At 39.1% G+C, this 24713-nt stretch overlaps 1 protein-coding gene across 1 annotated transcript; it reads right to left on the bottom strand.

Annotated features, from left to right (window-relative positions):
• Window positions 1–20071: 20071 nt before the first annotated feature.
• On the bottom strand, window positions 20072–23494 carry Ubqln2 (ubiquilin 2). The gene has a single exon (XM_075957332.1). It carries the CDS (start codon window positions 23194–23196, stop codon window positions 21283–21285), a length of 1914 nt encoding a protein of 637 aa, XP_075813447.1. The 5' UTR covers window positions 23197–23494; the 3' UTR covers window positions 20072–21282.
• Window positions 23495–24713: the final 1219 nt, after the last annotated feature.

The raw sequence follows: 24713 nt of genomic DNA, 5'->3' as shown, positions 1-24713 counted from the left end.
TCGTAAATATTTTTTTTTTTTAAAAAAAGATTATTTTTGTGGTTTGAAAGAAAATGGCCCCCAAAGCAAATGGCGCTATTAGGAGGTGTGGCCTTGTTGGAGTTTGTGTGGTTTTGTTGGAGGAAGTGTGTTGCTGTGAGGGTGGGCTCTGAGGTCTCATATATGCTCAAGCCATGCCCAGTATCTCAGACCGCTTCCTGTTGCCTGTGAGTCAAGATGTAAGGACTCTCACCTCCACTCCAGCACCATGTCTGCCTGCATGCTGCCTTGCTTCCTGCCATGATGATAATGGACTAAACCTCTGAACTGTAAGTGAGACACTAAATGTCTTCCTTGATGAGAGTTGCTGTGTCATGGTGTCTTTTCACATCAATAGAAACCCTACCTAAGACATACATGAAGTTGGGGGTGTAGGGATGTGGAGTGGATGTGGGAGGAGTTAAGGAGAGGAACTGAGGGTACATACAATCAAAACACAGTAGAAATATTCTCCAAGAATTTACAAAAATATTTATTATAAAAGAATACATTGTTATTAACTATATCCACTATATTATACAGTAAATATTTTCCTATTTTCTTTTAAAAAAAACGTATCTATTTTTGAAATTATAACATAAATACTTTTCTCCCTTCCATTTCCTCCCTCCAAATCCTCCCATAATCCAGTCTGCACCCATCTTCAAATTCATGGTCTCTTTTTTACTGTTATTACATGCATATTTGTATATGTACATACATACATATCCCTAAATATAACCTACTCAGACCATATAATGTTACTTGTACATATGTGGATCTCCTAAACATATGCCTCCTATGTAACTAGAATTTTGTATCATTTGATAATATTTGCCTAACCCCATTCACAACCAAGTCCATGGTAACAATCATTCTTCTTTTTGCTTCTATGAATTCATACATTTCTAGATTATGCTTTAAAGTGAGATAATATAGTATTCATCTTCCTGTGTCTGAAGAATATTCTAGAGGGTCATTTATATTGTTAGTGATGAATACTATTACACTGTATATGGTGGTTATATTTTCTTGAACTACTCTGTCTTACTTTTCATATTATTGTGGTAAAATATGTAGACAGAAATAACATTAAAAAGAAAGTGTGTATTTGGTTCCTAATTCCAGTTTATAATCCATCTTTGTGGAGAAATCAGGGCAACGGGAACTCAAAGCAGTTAATCACATGACATCTATGGTAAAGAGCTGAGAGTAATAAATGAATGTCTGCATGCTAATCCTCAGTTGGTTTTCTCCACTCTTATGTATTCCGGGCTCCTCTGCCTATGGAGTAGTTCCATACACAGTGGTAGGGTCTTCACAGACATGACCAAAGTCACTTTTCCCAGGTGACTCTAAATTTTGTCTAGTTGACAAATGGCACATGGGTTATTATAGCTCTCAGACCTAACCATCACACACTCATATAGAGATGGACACTTAGACTGATGAACACATATCAAGGTTACTATGCTACATGGTTACTCTGCTGCAATGAACATGGAAACAGGGGCATTTCTGTGACATATTTTTTCACTTCTTTTGAATAGATTCTCCAGTAGTGTGATTGTTCAATCATATTATAGATTTATTTTTAGGTTTCGGAGGAACTTACATACAATTTACTACAGTTTTCATTTGAAAGAACATTGCAGGGATCCCATTTTCTCCATGTCCTCTCTAATATATATTACCATTCATCTTTTTGATACTAGCCTCTAAGGTATGTCTCCAAAGCTATGAAGTGATATTTCATTTTTGTTTCAATTTGGCTTCTATGGTGGTTATTGGTGCTGACAGTTTTATCATATACATGTTGGCCACTTGCATGTCTTCTTTAGGGAAAATGTTAATTCAGATCCTTTATCTGATTTTAAACAGGTCTTTATTCTTGTGTTACTGGTTTGTTGATTGGAATCTGCAATGTGCTGGAAAGGCTCCCATGCTTACGGTTTTTTGGCCACCTGGTGGTGCTATTGAGAAGCGACTAGATCATGAAATTACTAAACTCACCAGTGGCTTCTTTCATTAATTTAGATCTGCATGAGTTATAAAGAAGGAGAGCCTAGATGGAGAAAGCAAGCAATTGGGGACACGTCTTTGAAGGTATACCTTGCCTCTCCACCATTTCTCTTCTCTCTCAGTTTGCTTGGAGTGGGTCTCAATCCAATCTAACTGATATCCTTAAAAAAAAAAACATATAAAAGGAGACAACAGGGATGCTTGTGAACGGAGGATGAAGCAAAGATGCTGCCATTTGCAAGGTAAAGAGAGAAGCCTGGGAATAAATTAAACTTGCTGACATCTTTATCTCGACCTTTATCCTTTAGAACTATACACCACTTATCTTTATATTATTTGTTTGAAGTCATTTTCTGTTATTTTTATGGCAGATGGCAGTCCTAGCAAAGTCATATATCTAGTAATGGTCTTTTATCTAATAAAATATAGAGGTAGTTAGGGAGATGGTTTGGTGGTTATGGGGTGTGGTGCTTGCCAGACAAACCTGATCAAAGCTTGAGCTTGATCCCCAGAACCCACATTTGAAGAACAGAACCAACTTCTAAAAGTTGTCCTCTGATCTTTTAAATAAGCAAACAAATAAACTAACAAATTAATTAATTAATTAAATTAAAAGAAATCTTATACCTCAAGAAAAAACACAGGATTATATTTTTAAGTGGACAAATCATGGTTTGGAGAGATAGCTCAGTGCTTAAGAGTACTGGCAGCTCTTCCAGCAGACCTGGGTTCAGCTGGCAGCTTACAACCATCTGTCTCCAGTTCTAAGAATTCTCACAGGCACTTCTGGCCTCTGCAGGCACAAAGCACACATGTGGTGCACAGATAAACATGCAGACAAATCATATACTAAAAAATGGAATTTAAATAAGAAAATCAGTCACCATGGGCTGCAGCTCATTGGCAGAGTGCTTAAGTAGCATCATGAAAGCCTAGGTTCAATCCTTGATCGGAATAAAAAAAAATCCCACAATTGTACTGGTGAAGGTACACTGACATTTTTTAAAAAAGCAAATCAGACTCAGACCCAGAAAAACAGGCACTGCATGTTTTCTTTCACCTGTGAAAGAGAGGGATATCAAAGGCCCAGAAGTAAATGAAAGATTGCTAAGAAAGAGAAAGAGGTTTAAGGTAGGGAGGAGGGGATAATGGAGGGCCAAGGGAGGATAAAGAGGATCAAGGTTGGTGATATTCAGGTCTGAAAATATCACAAAGAAATCTAATATTGAATACTATAAATATACATGAAAATAAGACATGGGCCACAAAAGAACATTTGTCTAAGGGAGGGATAAAAATGGACAATAAGGATATGAAATAGGGCTCACTGTGATGCAAGTCGAAAGCCACACACAAATACTATACATGCTGGGAGGTGGTGGCACACGCCTTTAATCCCAGCACTCGGGAGACAGAGGCAGGCGGATCTCTGGGAGTTCGAGATCAGCCTGGTCTTACAAAGCGAGTTCCAGGACAGGTTCCAAAGCTACAGAGAAACCCTGTCTCACAAAACAAAACAAAACAAAAAACCAGAAAGCCTTGAAGAGAGAGAGAGAGAGAGAAATGTAAGAGTGCACAGGCAAAGTGAAACAATTTGGCAGTTAGACATACAGTCTCAATGTGTACTTAAAAACAGATATTCAATTTAAAATTTGTACAAAGTTTTGTACAATAATTATTTACAATAGCTAAAAAGTAGAAGAATCCAAATATTCATCAAAACTTAATTTATAAAGATACTATATAGTTAAAGCACAAAATATTGACCAGGCATAAAAAATGGAATCTATGCTATAATAGCACTGATTAATTTCAATATTATGCGAAATGAAAGATAAAAGGCATACAGATCATATATCATTCCATGAAAATTAAATATTCAAAATAAGGAAATCCATATAGACAGGATGTATACTAATAATTAGGTTGCCAGATATAGAATAGTGGGCTTATGGGAAAAAGAAAGTCACTGATAAATAGATACAGGATTTTCTTTTAGGGTGACAGAAATGTTTTGGAGTTACCGGGAAGAAATGGTTGTTCAATATCAAATAACATAAATACCATTCCATTTTTTACTTTGAAATCAGAAGCGTTTCATAAAACATTTGAATTTCACCTTCATAAAAGTGAAGATAGCGTATCCACAAAGCATGCATTAATTTCAGAAAAGTGAATTAAACTAGACAGAAACTTCTTTGATCAGTAACAAGAGAATTTTATAGGGCAGAAAATAACAAAATATGACCCCTCTCCCTCTGGTGTGTACTAGAAAAAATCAGAAAAACTTAAAATACAGAGAAAAATTACATCTACATTAAACTATTCTAGTAATTGCCCCAAAGCATAAATGAATTCCAGAGCAACAAAGAATACCCACACATTCCATAGATAACAATGTTTCCCCTGTGGCAGCTTCTGGACCCAAGAGACAGAAAGTGTGGCAGTTAGAAAAAAAAATTGAGATGAAGGATGTCCATCTGGAAGAATGGGTGGTCAGAGGGACTTCACAGAACTGCCCTGACTGGCATCATCTAGGTGAACCCAAGTTCCCTTTGTCCTGGAGATTTAGTAACTTGAATGATAGTGTACTTTTCACGCTCCTTGAAATCAGATTAGCCAAGCAGAGCTGGATTGTCCAGGTAAAGCTGGGATAGAAAACAGGTAAGAGGTTGGAAGAGAAAACACTTCCTTAAACTGTAGGATATTTTTTCCTTAAATGGAACAGAACAGGGTTTCACTTCAGACACACTACCAAAAGAAGCCCATGAGACCCAGTCACATCACAAAAACAATGTGGACGGCCCAAACAGCACGTCTCCATCAAACCCACTAGTCTAGAAACTAGAAATGTTTTCTAGTGGGAATTACCTAGATGAACTCCAAGACACAGAATCTAAAACAACAATAAAAACCATCATGAAAGAACTCAAGGGGCTTAGAGAAGACACAAACAGTTCAATGAATTTAAAGAAAATAGCAAAACACGTCTTAAGGGTGCCCAAGAAAACTCTAGTACTGATCCAAGAAAATCCAGATTGGAAAGCGAAATTTAATAACGAGATAGAAACATTCCAGGAAACACAAGCTGAAATAAAGATGGAACAGAAAAACTCAATAATCCAATTAGAAAACCCAGGGGGAAACCTCACAAGTAGTATAGACCAAGTAGAAGACAGTATAAGGATCTGACGATAAAGTAGATTACCTTCATTGTCAACATAGAACCTTCATCCAGTAACTGATGGAAGCAGATGCAGGGATCCACAGCTAAACACAGGGCTGAGCTCCCAAAATCCAGTCAGAGAGTGGGAGGAGCGTAAAGGGGTAAAATTATGATGGGGATACCCACAGCAACAGCTGACTCGAGGTAATAGGAGCTCACTGACTCCAGACTGATGGTGTGGGAACCTGCATTGGCCCAAACTAGGCCCTCTGAATGTGGGTGACAGTTGTGTGGCTTGGGCAGTGTGTGGGGCTACTGGCAGTGGGACCAAGATTTAACCCTATTTAACCCTAGTGCATAAACTGTCTTTTTGGAGCCCATCACTCTGGAAGGATTCCTTAGGCAGCCTAGATGCAGGGGGAAAGGGTCTTGGTCCTGTCTCAAAGTGTTGTGCCAGACTCTGTTGGCTTCCCATAAGAAGCCCTAGCCTCTCTGAGAAATGAATGGGGGGCTGAAGTCAGGGGAAGGTAGAGGGAACCAGAGGAGGGGAGGGAGGGAATGGGAACTGAGATTGGTGTGCAAAACGATAAAAGATTATTTTAAAAATATATAAAAATTCAAACATAAAGGCTCCAAAGCTACAGAGAAACCCTGTCTCTAAAAACCAAAAAAAAAAAAAAATTCAAACATAAAAAAGTAGAGGAATTATACAAGCAAACAATATTTTTAAAACACAAATAAGGGATATGTGGAACAATGAAAACACCAAATCTTCAAATAATAGATATTGATAAAGGAGAATTTCAGGTCGATGTCATAGATCAAATCTTCAACAAACCACAGAAGAGAACTTCTCATTTTGTAGCCCCGGCTGACCTCGAATTTACTATGTAAACTAGGCTGGCCTCAAACTGCCTTTGCCTCTAGGGTGCTGGGATTAAAAGCATATGCCACTGAGCCAAGCCAACTTTAAATATTGATGGCCTCAATTCTTCAATAAAAAGTCACAGAATGACTGAATAGATGAAGGGGGAAAATCTATCTTTCTATTTTCTACAAGAAGCTCAACTTAGCTCGAAAGATAGCTTAAATTGAAAATACAACAAAACAAATTCCAAGCAGCTGGGATTAGGAAGGAAGAAGGTGTTGACACCCTAGTATCTGACAAAGTAGGCTTCATATTAAACTAATTGGAAAAGACAAAGAAGGGCATTTCATTCTAATCAAGCAAACAATTCTCAAGAAAATATTACAATACTAAGAATTTATGTACCAAATTCTTGTGCACCTGGTTTTATAAAAAGCTATAGGAATTAAAGACAAAGGTTAACTCTACACAAATAACAGTAGGTGATTTTTTTCATTAGACAAGTCATTTGGACAAAAAAAAAAGAGTGAACCAAGTAACTTCAGAATTAAATGGCATTATACATCAAATGAACCTAACACATATCCACAGACTATTCCACCCAAATACCAAAGAATGGCCACCTCAAGACTTCATGGAAGTGTCTTTAAAACAGAACACATTCTCAACACAAAAGAAATCTGTACGAATTCAAAAATGTTGAAGTAATTCCATATATTCTATCTGACCACAATGCCATCAAACTTAAAATTGACAGCAAACAAAAATCTAGTAAAGTCGAAAACTCGAAGAGATTAATGACTCGTTAGTGCATGATGAATGAATCAAAGAATATAGCAAGCAAGCCAGAAAGAAATTTCCTGGATCTAAATGAAAATGCAAACAAAATCTCTGGAACACATTGAAAGCAGTCCTGTGTGGGACATTTTTAACTGCAAGTGACTGCATAAAAAAATCAGGAAGGGTGCAATTAAATGACTTAATGATGTGACTCAAAAATATGGAAAAACAAGAACAAACTAAACCCAAACACAGCTGATGGCAAGAATTAATAAAACTCAGAGCATAGATTAAGGAAGTAGAAACAACACAAAGAACCAGTGAATGTAGGGACTTGTTCTCTGAGAAAATATGCGAGCTTGACAGAGTCTTGGCCCAAGTAACCAAGAGAAAAAAAGATTCAAATGAACAGAATCAGAAATGAACAGGGAAACATTGCCCCAGAGACCAGGGAAATTCAGAAATATTATAAGGGAATACTTGAAAAACCTGTACTCCATTAAGCTGGAAAAAAAAACGAAAATAAATGGAAATATTTTTAGATTCATCCAAACCACCAAAATTAAACCAAGAAGAAGTCAACAACCTAAACAGACCCATAACCAATGAGGAGACTGAAAGAGTAATAAAAAGCCTTTCAGCTAAAATAAATAAATAAAAGTCCAGGACCAGAGGAATTCACAGGAAAAGTCAAACATTCATAGAAGCTCTACAGTCAATCCTTTATAAACTACTGAAAAAGTAGAAACAGAGCACTCCCAAACTTCTTGTATGAACCCCATCTCTCTCTCTAACACCGAACCCAAAAATAGATACAGCCGTCTTCACATGTGAGTATATAACATATGGTAACCATAGAAACCAAGACAATATTAAGGGAACATGGGAAGGTGGCTTGAGGGAAATACAGTACATGAAGGCGAAGATTTATAAAATGGGAAGTGGCTTTTCATTAGGTAGAGTGGAGGGAGGTTACTCCAGAAGGAGAAGAGATGAAGGACAAATAACACCAAGGTTGTTTGAGTTTTTATATTTGCCTAAAATTACACACACACACACACCACCACCACCACCACCACCACCACCACACATATCTTAAATGAAGTTATGCCACTTGGGTTACTTCAGAAGGAGAAAAGATGGGGGACAAATAACACTAAGGTTGGTTGAACTTTTATATTTACCTAAGCTCGTTCTCTCTCTCTCTCTCTCTCTCTCTCTCTCTCTCACACACACACACACACACACACACACACACACACACACACACACACACACCTTAAATGAAGTTCTGTCACTTGGTTGTTGCCCTTGGCTGCATCTCAGATGCTAAAGACAACACACACTTTAGGACACAAGATTTTAACAATTCCAAGATGAAATCCTCCTTCCTATGATCTCACTTCCATTTTAACAGAAGATACTATGCAAGCTGCCAAAGGAGGGATGCAATCAACAGTTCTATCCAGCTGCAACACCTGTGAAGCACAGCACTAACCAGCACAACCAGCTAACTCTAAAGGTTCAACAGTGGTCACGGTGGTATGAATAGAAATGGCCTCATAGCTCATATACTTGAATGCTCAGTCATTAGGGAATGATGCTACTTGACAGATTAAGAGGTGTGGCCTTGTTGGAGGAAGTGCGTCGCTGGGGCGGGGTTTACAGTTTCTAATGGTCCAGCTAGGCCCAGTGTCACTCACCTCCCAGTTGCCTACAGATCCAGATGTTGAACTCTCAGGTACATTTGTTAGAGCACCATGAAACAAAGACTTGGTAAAAGAACTGCCATAAAGAGGACACTTTTATAGAAATTAAAACGACTAGAAAATCATAGGAAAATAGACATATGTGTTGAAACAGAGACTTCAGAAACAGAAAGCACAAGCAAGGATTTAATCAAAGTCAGGTGCATGGCTTGAAACCAGTGGAAAAAAGATTAAGGCAGTGGTTCTCAAACTGTGGATAACAACCCTTTTGGGGTTGCATATCAGATATCCTGCCTATCAGATATTTACATTGTGATTCGTAGCAGTAGCAAAATTACAGTTATGAAGTAGCTATGAAATAATTTTATGTTTGGAACTGTATTAAAGGATCACAGCATTAGGAAGGTTGAAAACCACTGGAGTAAGCTATCCATTAAATGATGTTAGGAAAATTAACTATCCATTCATAATGGCTGTTTCCTATCTCCAAGCATATGTAAAGGCAAAATTCAGATGAAACAAAACTTGAAATATGAAAAGATAATAAACTAAAATGTAAAAGAAAGTTTCTCATATTACCATAATAAAAATCTAAACCAAGAGACTTGGAATTTTGTTTATTAAAAAAATAGAAAATAAATCAGTGACTGTCATGATTTCAATATGTCCTATAACCCATAAAACATGCAAAATGAAATTTGTTCCACAATAAAGGGTTTTCAGAAGTTATGGGGCCGTTAAGAGGTCTTCGGGTCTTAAACACCAAACATGAAAGGACTAATTCCACTGTCAAAGGACTGGCTTGATTCTCGTGGGAATGAGAAACTTCTCACTCCTGTGAGACTAGATTAGTTACCATAGAAGTGACTTTGCTTCATCCACGTGACCCCACCTGCCCCTTTGAACAGGTCTACCCCAATATGACTGTCCAACCCTGGACTTCTAATCTCTAGAACTATGAATTACATATGTCTCTACCATCCAGTCTCAAGTAGTGTTATAACAATGAAAATAAGCCAAGAGAGCAACTTTACACAAAGTTAAGGCAAATGATAAATTGGGGAAAGAAGTTATGGAGACAGAGTGTGAAACAAAGAACTAACATGCTTAATATATGAATATCTCTCTGTTTAATGTGGGAAAACTAATGTAATGAGAATATAAACTGATGATAAACAGCCATCCATATAAGAAGAAAGGAAATTGTTGCTAAGCATATAAGAAAATGTTGACTCCATTCATCATCCAAACATGCAGAGCAAAACAGCAAAACTATGCTTTACATATTAGATGTCACAGGTTGAAGCTGAGACAATATTGGGAAAGAAATGAAGAGGTTTATTTTATGGTGTAGGCTTTCTGGGGTGCATTTTTCTTTTAAATGTGTGAATGTTTTTGTCCAGCAATTCCACTTTGATAAATACAACTTAAAAGTAACTGAAGAAAGTGATCAAAGTTAAATTCACACATATGGTAACTACTGTGGTGTTGATAAAGAAAAATTGTGAAAAACCTAAAGGTTTGTTAATCAATATTAACAAATGGCGTATATTCAGACATTGAAACGTTGTGCACATCGAAATACTTTTAACTTAAAGGAATAAGAGAAATATCTATTTTCTGACTTAGAAAAATCATACACGTACATTGGCAAATCATTAATGTCTCCCCATAACTCCTTTCTCCTGTGAATGGGAGAAGAGCTTTTATCTTTACCTAATTCTGAATTCTTTTCATGATAATCATATGCCATCTGTAACTTCATTTTTTCATAAAAGTGAAATTTGGGAATAAAAGAAAAAATATATCTGTAATATAAAGTCAAAGGAATGGTAAAATGCTTTCCTTTGAGCATGATCGTGTTTTAAAATATGTATATTAAAATACATTAAACAGTACAGGGAACCCCAAATTTATAATAGTGGTTATGAGTATTGTATTTTCTTAATTATATTATACATTTAAATTGATTTTATAGGTACATATTCCAAGTAACCATTATTATTTTGTTGGAATATGTTAATTGTGCAAAGAAGGGGTTTTATTATCAGAGGTCTATTTACAATTTTAATTAATTTACTTTTTTCAAAGGGTAGAGGGAAACATGAATTTGGAAAATGGCATGTGAATTTTATAGTACTTGTACTCATAATCATCAAAGCTAGAAGCACTGTCCTTAAGTGAGACACACGAAAAGGGGTTTCCAATGAAATGAAATGTCCCTATCCCATGAATAAAAACCCATCACAGATTCTAAGCAAATTGCTACATCAAACAAGCCATTCTAGACACTTTATATACTGCATGCTTCCAAACACATGCCTTTTGGAAAAATCAAAATCATAGTGGTAATAAAAGTTCAGTGCTTTCCAGAAGTTCAGAGTATTGAATAGATGAAGCGCAGGAGAGTTTTTAAGGCAATTGAATTATATTATATGATACTATAATTATATATTATGACAGTATTCATTTGTCAAAACCCAAAGAATTTTCTAGAAGAGAGAAGCTTCATGTATATTAAACTTTTACAAATTATATAAGAAATTAAGGGATCCTATGGTTGTAATATAAAATATTTCAGAACAATGTAACTATATTCAAATGTATAAACCATAGGCATGGAAGATGGCTCAATACGTAAGAGTGCTTGCTGTGCAACAATGATTTTCTGAGTTCAAATCTCCAGAACCAACATAAAAATCTGGGCGTGAGTGTGTATGCGCCTGTCACCCCAATGCCATGAAAAACAGAGACAGAAAGATCATTAAAGCTTGTTGGCTGCCATCCCTCCAGGTACAGTGAGAGACGCTGTCTCAAAGAAATAAGGAAAAGAATGAAATAATGATAGAGCAACGCACGCGACATCTTCTTCCGGCCTCTGCTAATGGATAACGGCATGCACACCCTTACACAATTTGTGCACACAACGCGCGTGCACACACACACACATTGATTGAAACAACTTCACTGAAGAATGTAGACATAAAGGTGCTGAGTTAAGTAACTTGGGAGATAAGTGGAGTCTGTCGTGTTAGTGGTAAATCAAATTATACCAAAATATTTAACTTTATTTGATAGAGCTGTTTCCCATGAGACAAAGGTTAACAATTCTAGTATGTCTATAAATGTACACTGTAATTAAATAACTGAGTAGATAGCAAATGGTATAACCCAGGTTCCTCACTGTTACAATGAGAGATTGTTGCTACGTAAAGACACAGGCTTGGGGTGAACAATGGGGTCCTTTGGGTAACAGATTAGATATAAAACATCAGATAATCTCATGATCACCTTCATAAACAGACAATTTTGTACGGAAGAAAAATTTAGAACTGTGTGTATACACGGGTCAAAGATATGCGTGTTTCTTTGCTTTGTCAGCTAAAAGGCTCTAGGCTTGATGTACTCCCAGTAGCAACATGTGCACCTAAAATCCAGATCTTGACTTTTTTTTCTAGAATTTTTTTTCATATTTATTTTATTTTTTATGTATACAATAGTCTATCTGTATGTATAGATAGGCCAGAAGAGGGCACCAGACTTCATTACAGATGGTTGTGAGCCACCATGTGGTTGCTGGGAATTGAACTCAGAACCTTTGGAAGAGCAGACAATGCTCTTAACCACTGAGCCATCTCTCCAGCCCCTTTTTCTAGAATTTTTAATTGTTTTTGATCTTGGTCATTCTTACAGGTGTAAGAAGAAATCTCAGAGTTGGAGGTCCTGAGTTCAATTCCTGGCAACCACATGGTAGCTCACAACCATCTGTAATGAGGTCTGCTGCCCTCTTCTGGTCTGCAGGGATACACACAGACAGAATATTTTATACATAATAAATAAATAAATAATTTTTTTTTAAAAAAAGAAATCTCAGAGTTGTTTTGATTTGTATTTCTCTGCTGACTAAGGATGTTGAACATTTCCTTAAGTGTCTTTCAGCCATTTTAGATTTCTCTGTTGAGAGTTCTCTATTTAGGTATGTACTCCATTTTTTATTTGGATTATGTCTTATTTTTTTTATTTTTGGATTATGCGTTCTTCTGATGAGCAATTTCTTGGGTTCTTTGTATATTTTGGAGATCAGACCACTCTGATGTGCGGTTAGTGAAGATCTTTTCCCATTCTGTAGGCTGTCATTTTGTCTTGTTGACCATGTCCTCTGCTTTACAGAAGCTTTTCAGTTTCAGGAGGTTCCATTTATTAATTGTTTCTCTCAGTGTCTGTGCTGCTGAAGTTATATTTAGGAAGTGGGAAGTTTCAATAGGGGGACATTAAAGAAAGTAACTGGCCAGCACTCCTCAAGTCTATCAGGTCATCAGAAACAAGGAACAATGGAGACACCACCACAATCAGGAGGAGCTCGAAGATTTGACAAATAGAGAGAATGTGGTGCCTGAATGAATTGCTGAACCACACAAAAAGATATTAGGTAAAAACTAAGGTCATCTGGACTAAATATGGACTGAATAATAATTTACCAACTTGCTTCATTCATTATAATACATACACCACAGCAAGCAATGTAAAACGATAATAAGAGGGAAATTAGGTACAAAATTTAGGGGAAGTCTAGAGTATAGTACGTTAACCTTTTCCCGTGCAAATTGAAAACCATACTGAAGTCATTTTTGTAAAAGGAAAGCAAAGGAGCTGAAGCCATTTACATAGAGGGCTATATTTATGAACACAGGCAAAGTATAAAGTAAGAAGGCAAGACCATTTCCTTATGGCTTCTAGTAACAAAAGGGTCACCCAGGTCAAGGCTCATATAGAAAGCCAAACCTATGGGGGACGTGTATCAGGGTAGTTTATCAATACGAATGTGCACAGAACGCTGAGCTGTCATACACACACGTGTGCACGCAAATATTTAAAATTCAATTCATATTCCTCAAATAAGGATCATGTGATGTGAATGTCAGTCTTGTCACTAATTCTAGGATACTCTTCACCAGGTTCTTTAGGTGGCGCACACTTTTAATTCCAGCACTTACTTGGGAGGCAGAATCAGGCAGATCTCTTGAGTTCGGAGGTCAGCCTGGTCTACAGAGCAAGTTCCAGGACGGCCAGGACTACACACAGAGAAACTCTGTCTCAGAGCTAGTTCCAGGACAGGCTCCAAAGCCACAGAGAAACCCTGTCTCGAAAAACCAAAAAAGAAAGAAAAATAAAAAAGAAAAAAGGATCCTAGAGCAAAGTGTAGTTACTTAGAATCTTAAGGTGATTTCATGTAATAATTTTGGTGCCATGTAAGGAAAAGACAACAGTTTTTATTCTCTAAATAGATCACTGTAACCAAAAAATTATATATCGAATTTTTTTTAAAAATGCCTTCTGCCATTATATTATACATTCCGCTCTCAGCGTCTGCGCCACCTTAAGCATTACTGCAAATGAGAGAGGATATGGGAATATCATCAAAAAGACTAGATCAAACACCCCCCCACACACACACACACACAGTCCTTCAACCTAAGTATTCCCTCCCATTTTATACTCTTAAGCTCTTAACAGTTTATGACATTCAGGGTAAGAATATGTAGTTTGAGTCCTTTTCTCAGATACAGCATTTAAAAGAAAATGGGTAATGAATTTTCCTAAATTGTATATATCAATAAATGTAGTGCATCTTACTTTTACATTGCCATTTAGTAAACTATAAAATGCAGATATTCTCTTGCATATCACCATAGAACCTTCATCTGGCTATGGATGGAGATGGAGACAGAGACCCACATTGAAGCACTGGACAGTGTTCCCAAGGTCCAAATGAGGAGCAGAAGGAGAGAGAACATGAGCAAGGAAGTCAGGACCACAAGAGGTGTGCTCACCCACTGAGACAGTGGGGCTGATCTAATGGAAGCTCACCAAGGCCAGCTGGACTGGACTGATGGAGCATGGGATCAAACCAGACTCTCTGAACGTGGCTGACAAGGAGGGCTGACTGAGAAACCAAGGACAGCGGCCTGGGTTTTGATTCTACTGCATGTACTGGCTTTGTGGGAGCCTAGTCTGTTTGGATGTTCACCTTCCTAGACCTGGATAGAGGGGGGAGGACCTTGGACTTCCCACTGGGCAGGAAATCCTGACTGCTCTTTGGACTGGAGAGGGAGGGGAAGTGGGGGGAGGGGGAGGGAAATGGGAGGAGGGGGAAGGTAGAAATTTTTAATAAAAATAAAAAATAAAAATAAAATAAATTAAAAAACAATAAAATGCAGATATTTGTAACATGATGTGATACAAGAATCACTTTCTTTCCAGACCTTCTCAGCACCACTGAGAAGCTGAAAAGCCCAATAGGAGATCAGCTTTACTGAGAATCTTGGAGATTCTCTACTCCAGAGTTGTACCTGATACCTGAAACTATTCTTGACTGTTTCAACAACGTGGGCTTCTGCTTAAGCAGACCTTTCTTGGAAGGCATCTTTGATTACTACTACAAAGTCCCTAACAGCAAGCCAAATTTCAGATTCCTTGTTTCATTTGAATTAATCTGCCCTCTGGAGGTACTCCAAGTAAATGTTACGGTTCTTCTGCATGGTGAGCCTTCCATTACTTGAAGTTGTCCACAATCTCCTTAGATGAAAGCATTCAGCATTCCTGACCTTTTCAATAATTGTTGTATCTGTGTGTAACCCACTCACCATCTTGGTCACTTTCCAGGTTATCTGTGTACATCTTAATTGTAGCACTCTGATATGACCCTGTCTTCCACATACACTATCAAATACAGAACAAAACTTTCTTTGTTCTGGGCACTGTGCCTCTTCTAACAAAGTCGAAATTTTCATTACATGTGTTTGCATTGTAACTTCACACAGTTAGTTCAGGTTGAACTTACAGTACATAAAAACCAGAATCTTCTTCACATATGCCACTGTCAAGCCTCATCATCACCTAGTCTTGGTGGCTCAACTCTGAAAAGAGTAGCAATTCATATTAGATCCTATTCGATTTAATCCTACGAAGTGCAACCTTTCTCCAGCCTCTCTTGTGTTCTTGTTAGTAACATTAAGCTACATTTACTCTGCCTTGTGCGTACATCTGCAGCGGGATAGGAAACCTCTATCAGCATTGATTGGCACACTTTTGAACACAGTCCATCCAGAAGACTGCCCATCTACTCTCCAGCTGTTATTATCTAGAGCAGTGGTTCTCAGCCTTCCTGATGCTAGGACTCTAAATGGTTCCTCATGCGGTGGTGATCCCCAACCATAACATTATTTCGTTGCTCCTTCATAACTGTAATTTTGCTACTGTAATATTTATCGTAATGTAAATATCTGATATGCAGGATACCTGATATGTGACCCCTGTACAAAGGTCTTTCGACCCCCAGCGGGGTCATGACCCACAGGTTGAGAACCACTGATCTAGCCCATGCTACTCCATTCTCTTCTCAAAGATATTTTAAGGAACTGTCAACTGCCTCAGTGAGATACACAATTGCTAGTGTCTCCTGAGCTCTCTGGAAGCAGCTCACCATAAAGTAGACATCCTCCAGAGCAGCTGTAGCACGAGGGAGCCCACATGACTGCCAACATGGATTAGGCCACTATAGGCAGACGTTATTAAAAAGCAGTTTCAAATATTGTCTTAACTCAAATGTCAGAAAGGTAGGGCTCTAAATTGCTTTTTCATTTATGACAAAGTTGGTTCTCATGTGTGCATTTTTATGTAACCTGTTCCAGGGTAAATAGCAGCAAAGATGTATTTATTTAACAAGAGTTAATGGGCCTACTGAACAACACCAGGCCACCTGATACAGAACTATACATCTCTCCAGCAGATGAATAGATTTAGAGACAGATGAATAGACCTAACACAGTGCAGTATGCTGAACCGGCTAAGAAAATGTTCTGGAATCTCATAATTGGTTTAAATCTTGAATTTGGCACTTGATAGCAATGTAACCTTTAAAAGTTACCTAGCCTTATCTGTAAACAAAGAAACATAAAAAATGGTCCTATCTTATAAAGTTGTTATGATAATTGAACATAGCAGTGATTTTGCTGGGAATTATTGCTATTCCAGTGTAACAGAGAAATTAACATGAGACAAGATGGTATTATGAAGTCCATGTTAAGGCAGAACATTTCTTCTTTATCGTGCTCATCAGTAATTTTTTTAATAGTTAAACTATAGAATATTTTCCTGAAATTAGCTTAAGTTCGCTAATATGCATATTAGCCCATGAAGCACGCTCGTGCGTATGTGTGTGTGTATGAATATGTGTGATGCATACACACATGAGTGTGCAGGTACACATAAGCCAATAAGAGGCCAGAAAAGGCATCAGGTGTTTTTTTTTTTCAATTGCTTTCTGCCTTATTGCTTTGAGATAAGGTCTCTCACTAAAACAGAAGCTCACCTTTGGGACAAATTGGTATCCAGCAAGCTTTTGAGATGTCCCCAGCCCACATTGCTAGGGTTATTGGCATACATAGCAATGCCTTGCTTTTACGTAAGTGCTGGGGATTCCAATTCAGGTCCTTATAATTACAGAGCAGGTGCTCTTACCCACTGACCCCAGCCTCTGGTCTAAGAAGTTTTGAAGTTGGGTTGTGAATGTGTTATCTTAAAAAGCCTCCAGCCTGTCTGCGCTCAGATATAGCTGAAGCTATATGCTTCAATTTCTATTTACTGAATACTATTGCCATTGGATGTTGGGACAAACAAAAACAAAAAAAACTTTTTCAAAGGTTGAATTTTTTAAAAAACCTTTAACTTTGTTGGTTAAAAGAGCTTTTATCAAATCTTGGGGTGAGGGTCCAACCCTACATTTTAAAGCCTAAGTAAACACCTACATCACTTGAAAAAAATTGCTCCTTCTTGTGTGTGGTCTGTCTGTGCTTGATGTCTGCCAAATCATCTTTCTCCTTTCTAGTTTTATAAAATTGCCTTTCCCTGAAGTGTCCCAACAGATTTCTGGTAAGACAGCTTCATAAGAACAGGTTCTTAATTCTTGTTCTTTCTCTAACAAACTGACAAAAAGGATTGAAACAAAAATTGAGCAAAGCCTGTCAAAACAAAAAGGGCAACAGAACTCTCAAGGAATTTCTGGGAACTATGTTCATAGGGTCATATTAAAGTATATTATCAACCTTAGAAAGTTCTATGAAAGCCTGACTGATTAAAAAACTGATGGTACAAATCTATTAGGAGTTTCTAACTTAAAGAACAAGGACTGAACAAGGGGAAAAGAAGCTGAAGGAAATTTAACTTCTCTTATTTATGCCTCCCAGTATCAATATCAATTTAGAAATGTCAAACTTACCAGCACTTAAACTTTTTACTTTTACTAAATTAAGATTTACGCTAAACATCTTTTATTAGGTAACTCTAGCTATGTGGCTGGACTTACTAATTATTTGAGGATAGATTTGAGTCAGTTTGTAAGTGTGAAACCCATATGGGTCACGTGTCTGATCCCTATAGTAGGCCCTGATAACAATTACTCCATTATGCTCCTGTTTTGACACAATTTAGAGCAGACTGTCTTCTCTCCTGGACACGGTTTCTCAACATGGAGGTCTGCATCAGAAACAAGAGTCCCTTTAGATGCACCAACAGGATGTTATCTGTCCTTACAACCTGTGTGTCCCCGCTCACCATAAATGGAAGTGTGTGCATGTGTGTGTGTGTGTGTGTGTGTGTGCATATGTACATATACCTGTGTATACATGAAGTACAGGCCAAAGGCGTTTTCTTGGTGATGAAGCTCTCTTGATGGTGACGTTTTCCTGCTGGGACTGCTGCTGCCTTAAGCTCCCACCTCATTACCACACACTGTTGAGTTACAGGCATTTGCCACCCAGAAAACTCCCGGAAGCGCTGACTCTCAGTGACTGCACAGAGGGATAGTCATTCAGGCTAAAGCTTCTTGATTCAATAGTGACTAGGTGAATATATTGGTCACACATTGAAAGAACCCAAAATAAAAACAGACTATAAAAAACCCTGCAATAAAATACTAGAAAATATATCACATAAGGAGAATAACAGCTACAAGTAATTTAAAGTGAAGCCAACTTAAAGGTATTTTTAAAATTACTAAACTAAAATGTGGGAGAAGTCATGGATTTAATAAAGAGACAGATCTTTTCTCGAATTACACAGCATAATTTTTAAAATATACATTTGGCAAAGCTCAGGGATTCTCTGTTCCTTGAATGTTTCAAATAAATTTATGTTTAATTGCCTGAGCCAGGCCTCAGATGACATCCAGCTTCTTATGTGGTGACAGATTTACTGCCATTTTCTATGCCTCCCATTTTGATATTTACTTCTAAAATCATTCACTTCATTAAATCTTAAATTTATTATTGCAGGAGAGCTCTGTGAAGATCTCAAACACCCAGTACCACACAGCAGGGAAATAACTGATCACCATTTCCTAAGCTGTTGTTCTGAGAAACGTGGATGGGACAGATGTTATTAGGTACATTTAAAAGAAATTCTTTAAAAATAATTATGGCCAATATTTACTGTACAATGAATCTTACCAGGAATTAAGTATACAGAATTTTGCAAACTTACTGGCTTTCTCCCAGAGAAATGTTTCTTCACAAAACAGAATTGCTGCAGCAAACACATTCTGGCTAAAGCAAAAAATTAAAACCAAAATGCTACTCTCATCTTTATGACTTAGTACTACTATAGAATATGCAGTACATGCAATTAGTACCTATGCTATACACTTGACGAAAGGGCATTCAACTTACCATTGTTAGAGCAGCTTACCAGGAAAAACTCGAAAACACCAACCAGAATTTTATAAAATAGGTCTTGGTGAACTGCTAATCTAAAATTTCTGAAAAAAAATTGTATAATAAAAATGGCATTAACATACTAGAAGCTCCTATTAGTAGCACAATGAGCTTCCTAGTGTAATACCTAAAAATACAATTATCAGGAAATAGACAGGACTTAAATAAAATTCTCTCAAAAGCTATAAAAAACTAGTCAATGAGATCCTGCTTTAAAAAATACTCCCAGTAGCCCACACCCCAACTAAATAACCATATAAACCCACAAATGTTTCTAGAAAACAATGGAATACTATAGTTTTCCACATTCTATCCACTTACAATAAACCCAGCCAAATTCTCAATGTACTGTTTTGAGGGAAGCCTTTAATGCTAACGTTCATCCGGTGAAAAATAAAAGAAGCATGAAAACCATCAGAAAAATTAAATACAAAAATGATCACTAGCAGGATATATCCTAACATATGAAGTCATAGCCCCACCTCAGACTGGTGTGCTAGGCCTACAGAATTCAGTGGAACTAAAGAAAATTCAAGTATAAAACAAAGCATGAATATGTACATTTCAAATGTGTGAAGAAATAATTAATAATTGGTTAACCTTTGGGGGCAATAATTAGAACATGTAAATCTGCATGTCAAAAGAATTTCCTGTAGAGCAGCATTGTTAAATAAATACTTGTGGGGAGAGCTAACCCTTCTGGAGGGGATTCTAGAGCCAAAAGGCAAAAAGAAACAGCTTTGTCATTTTTTAAATTTTTTTTTATTTTTTTAGTCATTTTAATGCATTTTTCCCTGTGCACAAGAGAAATAACTGATAGTCAAAAGATACACTTTTCTGTATACATAGCAGTTAAAAGTAATGCAGACACCACATGACACTTCCAGTAAAAGTTACATTTCCAATTACAAATCAAAATGCATATTAGGGTCTCTTCATGGGAGAAGCTGAGGAAATCTTAGGTCAAAAGCACTTTCCTGGCATCACTACACTGATCCTTCAGGCTGCACAAAGATTAAGGTCATATACAATCAATCTGCAACTGTTGACACAATGTTACACTGTAAGTTTTCTGTACAATTAATGTATACTTAGAGAAACCAGGATAAACATTTCTACTATATTTTAACTGAACTTGCCTAGCCAACATTTTCACTGAGAAATTTATCAAATATGCTGTAAGACTCTACAAAATTGTGAGACATACCTAGCTTCAGGAGTATTTCTTATATTCTTTCTTATTTTGGTTACACATATTCTGCTCAGAGATTCTACAGTAATACTTCTAGATGTACAATTCCAATTGTGCTTACTGTACTGTGTACAAATAATAACAAAAACGATCAATGAATGGTATAAATCTTACAGCATTTGCTAGCAAAAATACATGCCAAAGTCACAATAAGCAATATTTTACCACAAATTAGAGAGCTTCAAATAATTTGCTTCTGTTTTTAATACCTTCATTCTACATTAAATTACTATCATAGGCTAATGTTTAAAATGCAAATAAACTGGACATCTGTAGGACAGAACTTGTTCACCCAACTGTGAAGGCTGATACCTGTGTCCAAAAATCACAATAAATGCAGAATAAAGAGAAGTGTTTGCATGCAACACCTTTGAGTGAACAGCATTGATCCCCACCATTCAAATCAGAGAAGGAAGAAAATCCAAAGAAAAGGAAGGAATGAAGGAGGGAGGGAAGGAAACAAAGAGGGGAGAGGGCAGGCTGGAAGGGAAGGGCGAGGGTGGGAGGGAAGGTGGCGGGAGGAGGAGCAGGAAGGAAAGAAGGGAGGGACTCCACCTTAAAATGCATGGTATTAGATTTATAAGTAGACAGATTTAAAAGAATCAAAATAAAAGTAAAGCACGATTTTGTGTGTGTTTAAAGATTTAAGAGCCATTATCAAAAATAAGATACATTTTTTTCAAGGTACAGAAATGTAATTACGATGGCTGAGAGCCCAGCAGCCTCTCAATGGCCGCATTGATGTCGCCTCCTGTTGCTATTAGGGCCTGCAAGTTTGCTTCACGATTTAAGAAGCCCATGGCGTTGAGCTGTTCCAGTTGCTGTTGAAATCTCACTTCTGGATTCGGCAGCTGGTGAGGATTCGCTCCAGCCAGGGCCTGCACCATCTGCTGAATGAACTGCTGGCTGGGACCAGAATCTGAAGTTGGACTTATGGTTTCAGTAGGTGCAGAGCTGGTCACAGTGGTTGCAGTGGGGATCCCAGTGCCGGTGGAGCCAGGAGAGCTTACAGGAACAGTGGGTCCAATAGGCCCCATGGGGCCTATGGGTGTGAAAGGAACTATAGTAGGAGGGATGGGCCCTAAGGGAGTGACTGGGCCCACAGGGGTTAGGGTGGTTCCCAGGATTCCCAACCCCAAACCTGGAGCAAAGGTTGGAATGAGGCCAGGTGCTTCAGTGGCTAGTGTCTGTAGCCCGTGCTGGATCTGCATCAACGCCTGCATTGCTCTCGGGTTTGACATGGCCGCAAGTGTGTCTGGATTCTGCATCTGCTGCAGGAAATGCGGAAGCTGCGGACGCATCTGCTCTTGCAGCTGAGGATTTGCTGCAAACAGCGGGCTACTCATCATCAGCTGGGCAGCCAATTCTGGATTCTGGCTCAGCGACTGCATCATGCTTCTTATGTAGGGTGCAGACAGCATATTCTGAATCAGCTGGGGATTTTCAGTTATCTGCTGCAGCAGGCTCTGCATTCCCGGGGTACTGAAGATGCTAGCAACATAGCTAGCTGCTGCCACGGTGTTCCCGTTGAGCGTTCTAGCGGAGCTGCTGCCAGGCACATTGCCACTGCTTGTGGTCGTGGTGGTGGTCGGAGAGCTCTGGGTAGCCGGCGGTGGTGCCCAAGGATTGGGCAGTGGATCCCGGTTTTCTGTGCGGGAAGGCTGGGTGCCTTCCCCTGAGGAGGAACTGCTCCCCACCGTGGCGAAGGGGTTACCCCCAAACTGCTCCTGTGCGGCATTCAGCATGGGTTCTTGAATGTCAGTGTACATGCGCCGCAGAGCATTGTAGCCACCTGGGAGGCTTTCGAGATTGCTGAGAGCCAGGTCTTGGTTTCTCATCATCTCTTGCATCATGGCAGGATTCCTGGCGATTTCGAGAGTCTGCCTCATTATATCTGGGTTGTTCAGTAGGTGACTGATTTCTGGGTTTCTCTGAATCAATTGTTGCATCTGAGGATTGGCCATAATGAGCTGCCTCATCAGGTCAGGATTCGAAAGCATGCTCTGAACAAAGGGATTTTCCATGATTTGGATCATCATCTCAGGGGTAGACATGAGCTGGTGCTGCATGTGGTTCTGAAGCTCAGTGAAGGTGGTCGAGCTCAAACCCAGGCTGCTAAGGCTAGCAAGTCCTCCCAGGGTCCCCGATGCAAACGGATTGCTATTTGTGACCGTAGGTGTGGGGTTACTCCTGGGACCCGTGGTCGACGCTCGCGTCGTGGTGGTGGTGGTGGTCGTGGTCGTGGAAGTTCCTGCAGTAGTGCTAGGCTGCGTGGTTGACTGGCCCTGAGGGCGATTCTGGCTTTTGATGACCAGGTGAACAGTCAGTCCATCATGGATGCCATGCTGCATCAAGGTATCTTGATCTTTCAAGATTTTTCCGGCAAAAATCAGCACGAGCTGATCGATTTGCGATTTGAAGCGTTTGGAAATCGCTTCCTTAAACTGCAGGACGGTGCTATTCTCGGGCACCGCGAACTCCTCCTTCTCTTTGGGAGTCTTCACAGTGACTTTGATGATTTGGGGCTCGGCCGGCTCAGGGTCCGTGCCTGGGGCCGCAGCAGGGCCACGGGAGGGGCGCGGGGGGCCGCTGCTCTCGCCGTTCTCAGCCATGGCGGCCGCGGTGACGCAGGCTGGCAGGGAAGGCGCTGGCGAGCGAGAGGGCGCGAGGGAAGGAGGAAGGAAGGAGGCGCCGCAGCAGCGGACTGGGCGGCCCCGCGAGCAGCGCGGAACACAGTACCTCAGAGATGAATGGAGGCTGCGGCTCCCGATCGTCGGATGCGCACAGGGTCTGGCGTAGGCCGAGGCCGAGGGCTGAGCGAGCAGGTCTGCAGGCCTTCTCCGCCGCCGCCTTGTGATCTGCCCGCGCGCTCTCCCAGCAACTCCTGCAGCTGCGGTGCCCGCGCTCCCGCCCCGCCCCGCCCCCGGCCGGCCCCGCCCCCTGCTGACGCGGCGCCAGCCCAGCGACGGTCGCTCAGCGAGCGCAAAACTCCTGCCCTGCAGAGGGGGGCGGGGGGGGGGAAGAGAGGGAGAGAGAAATAAACAAAGAGAGGGGGAAGAGAAGGAAAAGGAAGGAGGCTGGAAGAGAAAGCCTGGGGACCGAGGCGAGGCGAGGGGGAAGGGAGGAGGCCGGGAGGAGGAAGAGGGAGGCAGCTTCTTTAGCAGCCACTGAAAGACCAATGGAGAATGTGGATTCGCAATCTGGGAGGCAGTGAAAGGATGAAAGCCTGAATTGAACCGATCCCCATGCAAAGGACGAAAAATGAATAGTAAAGAACTCTGACAAAGCAAAAAGGGAAAACGAACACCCGGGTGGGGGAAGGGAAGGCATGGCGGGAGCGAGCATTTTACAAAAGAGACGAAAAAACGGCCAACAGGCTTCTAAAATATGATTAAGCTCACTACTAATCAAAGGGATTCTAGTAAAAACAATGAGATTTTACTTGGAGTTTATCGCATTGGCAGAGATGAAAGAGAATGTTAAACCTTGTTCACTGGGAGCCGAGAAAATGCACTCTCATGCTGGTTGTAGTATGAATTGTTGTAATATGGCAGTTTGAAAATACAAATGGACATTTTAAATATTTGCACCTTTGTTTAGAAATACCTAATAATCGATGCAAAAAAAGCATATGTATGATGTATATTAACAGTGTAGCATTTAGAAAAATAGTGTTGGGTATTTTAAACGTGTGTGTAACATAGGATTACTCAAACATACTATGATAGTGCCATACAATAAAATAATCCCTGTGTCTAAAAGATGGTGGCTAATTCATGTAATATTAAGTGTCTCTAAAAGTATACGTTAAAATGCAGTATCGTTATGAGAAAACAATAGATGATATTTAATATGAATTTATATTTTCCCAAACAAATGGAAACAATACAGGCATGTAGATATTGATCAGAAAGCTTGCAGATTGTATGTGTGGAAAAGAAATATGAAAGGCTATACTCCAGGATGATAAAGGTAATAATTAGTAAGAGCTGAAATTGTTAATAATTCGTATTTTCTATTTTGATAAGATTTTGAATTTGATGGATATGCTACATTTATAATTTTTAAAAACAATAAATATATTTTCAGACAAGAGTTTAGGTAAAAATTGACAGGCACACAATACTAG

Source organism: Microtus pennsylvanicus, chromosome X (genome assembly GCF_037038515.1).
Source record: "Microtus pennsylvanicus isolate mMicPen1 chromosome X, mMicPen1.hap1, whole genome shotgun sequence".
NCBI classification, from domain to species: domain Eukaryota; kingdom Metazoa; phylum Chordata; class Mammalia; order Rodentia; family Cricetidae; genus Microtus; species Microtus pennsylvanicus.
This window is presented reverse-complemented; position numbering and strand designations above follow the sequence as displayed.

Coding starts and splice junctions, on each gene's coding strand:
- Ubqln2 (XM_075957332.1), bottom strand. CDS start 23,196: ATGGCTGAGAACGGCGAGAGCAGCGGCCCCCCGCGCCCCTCCCGTGGC.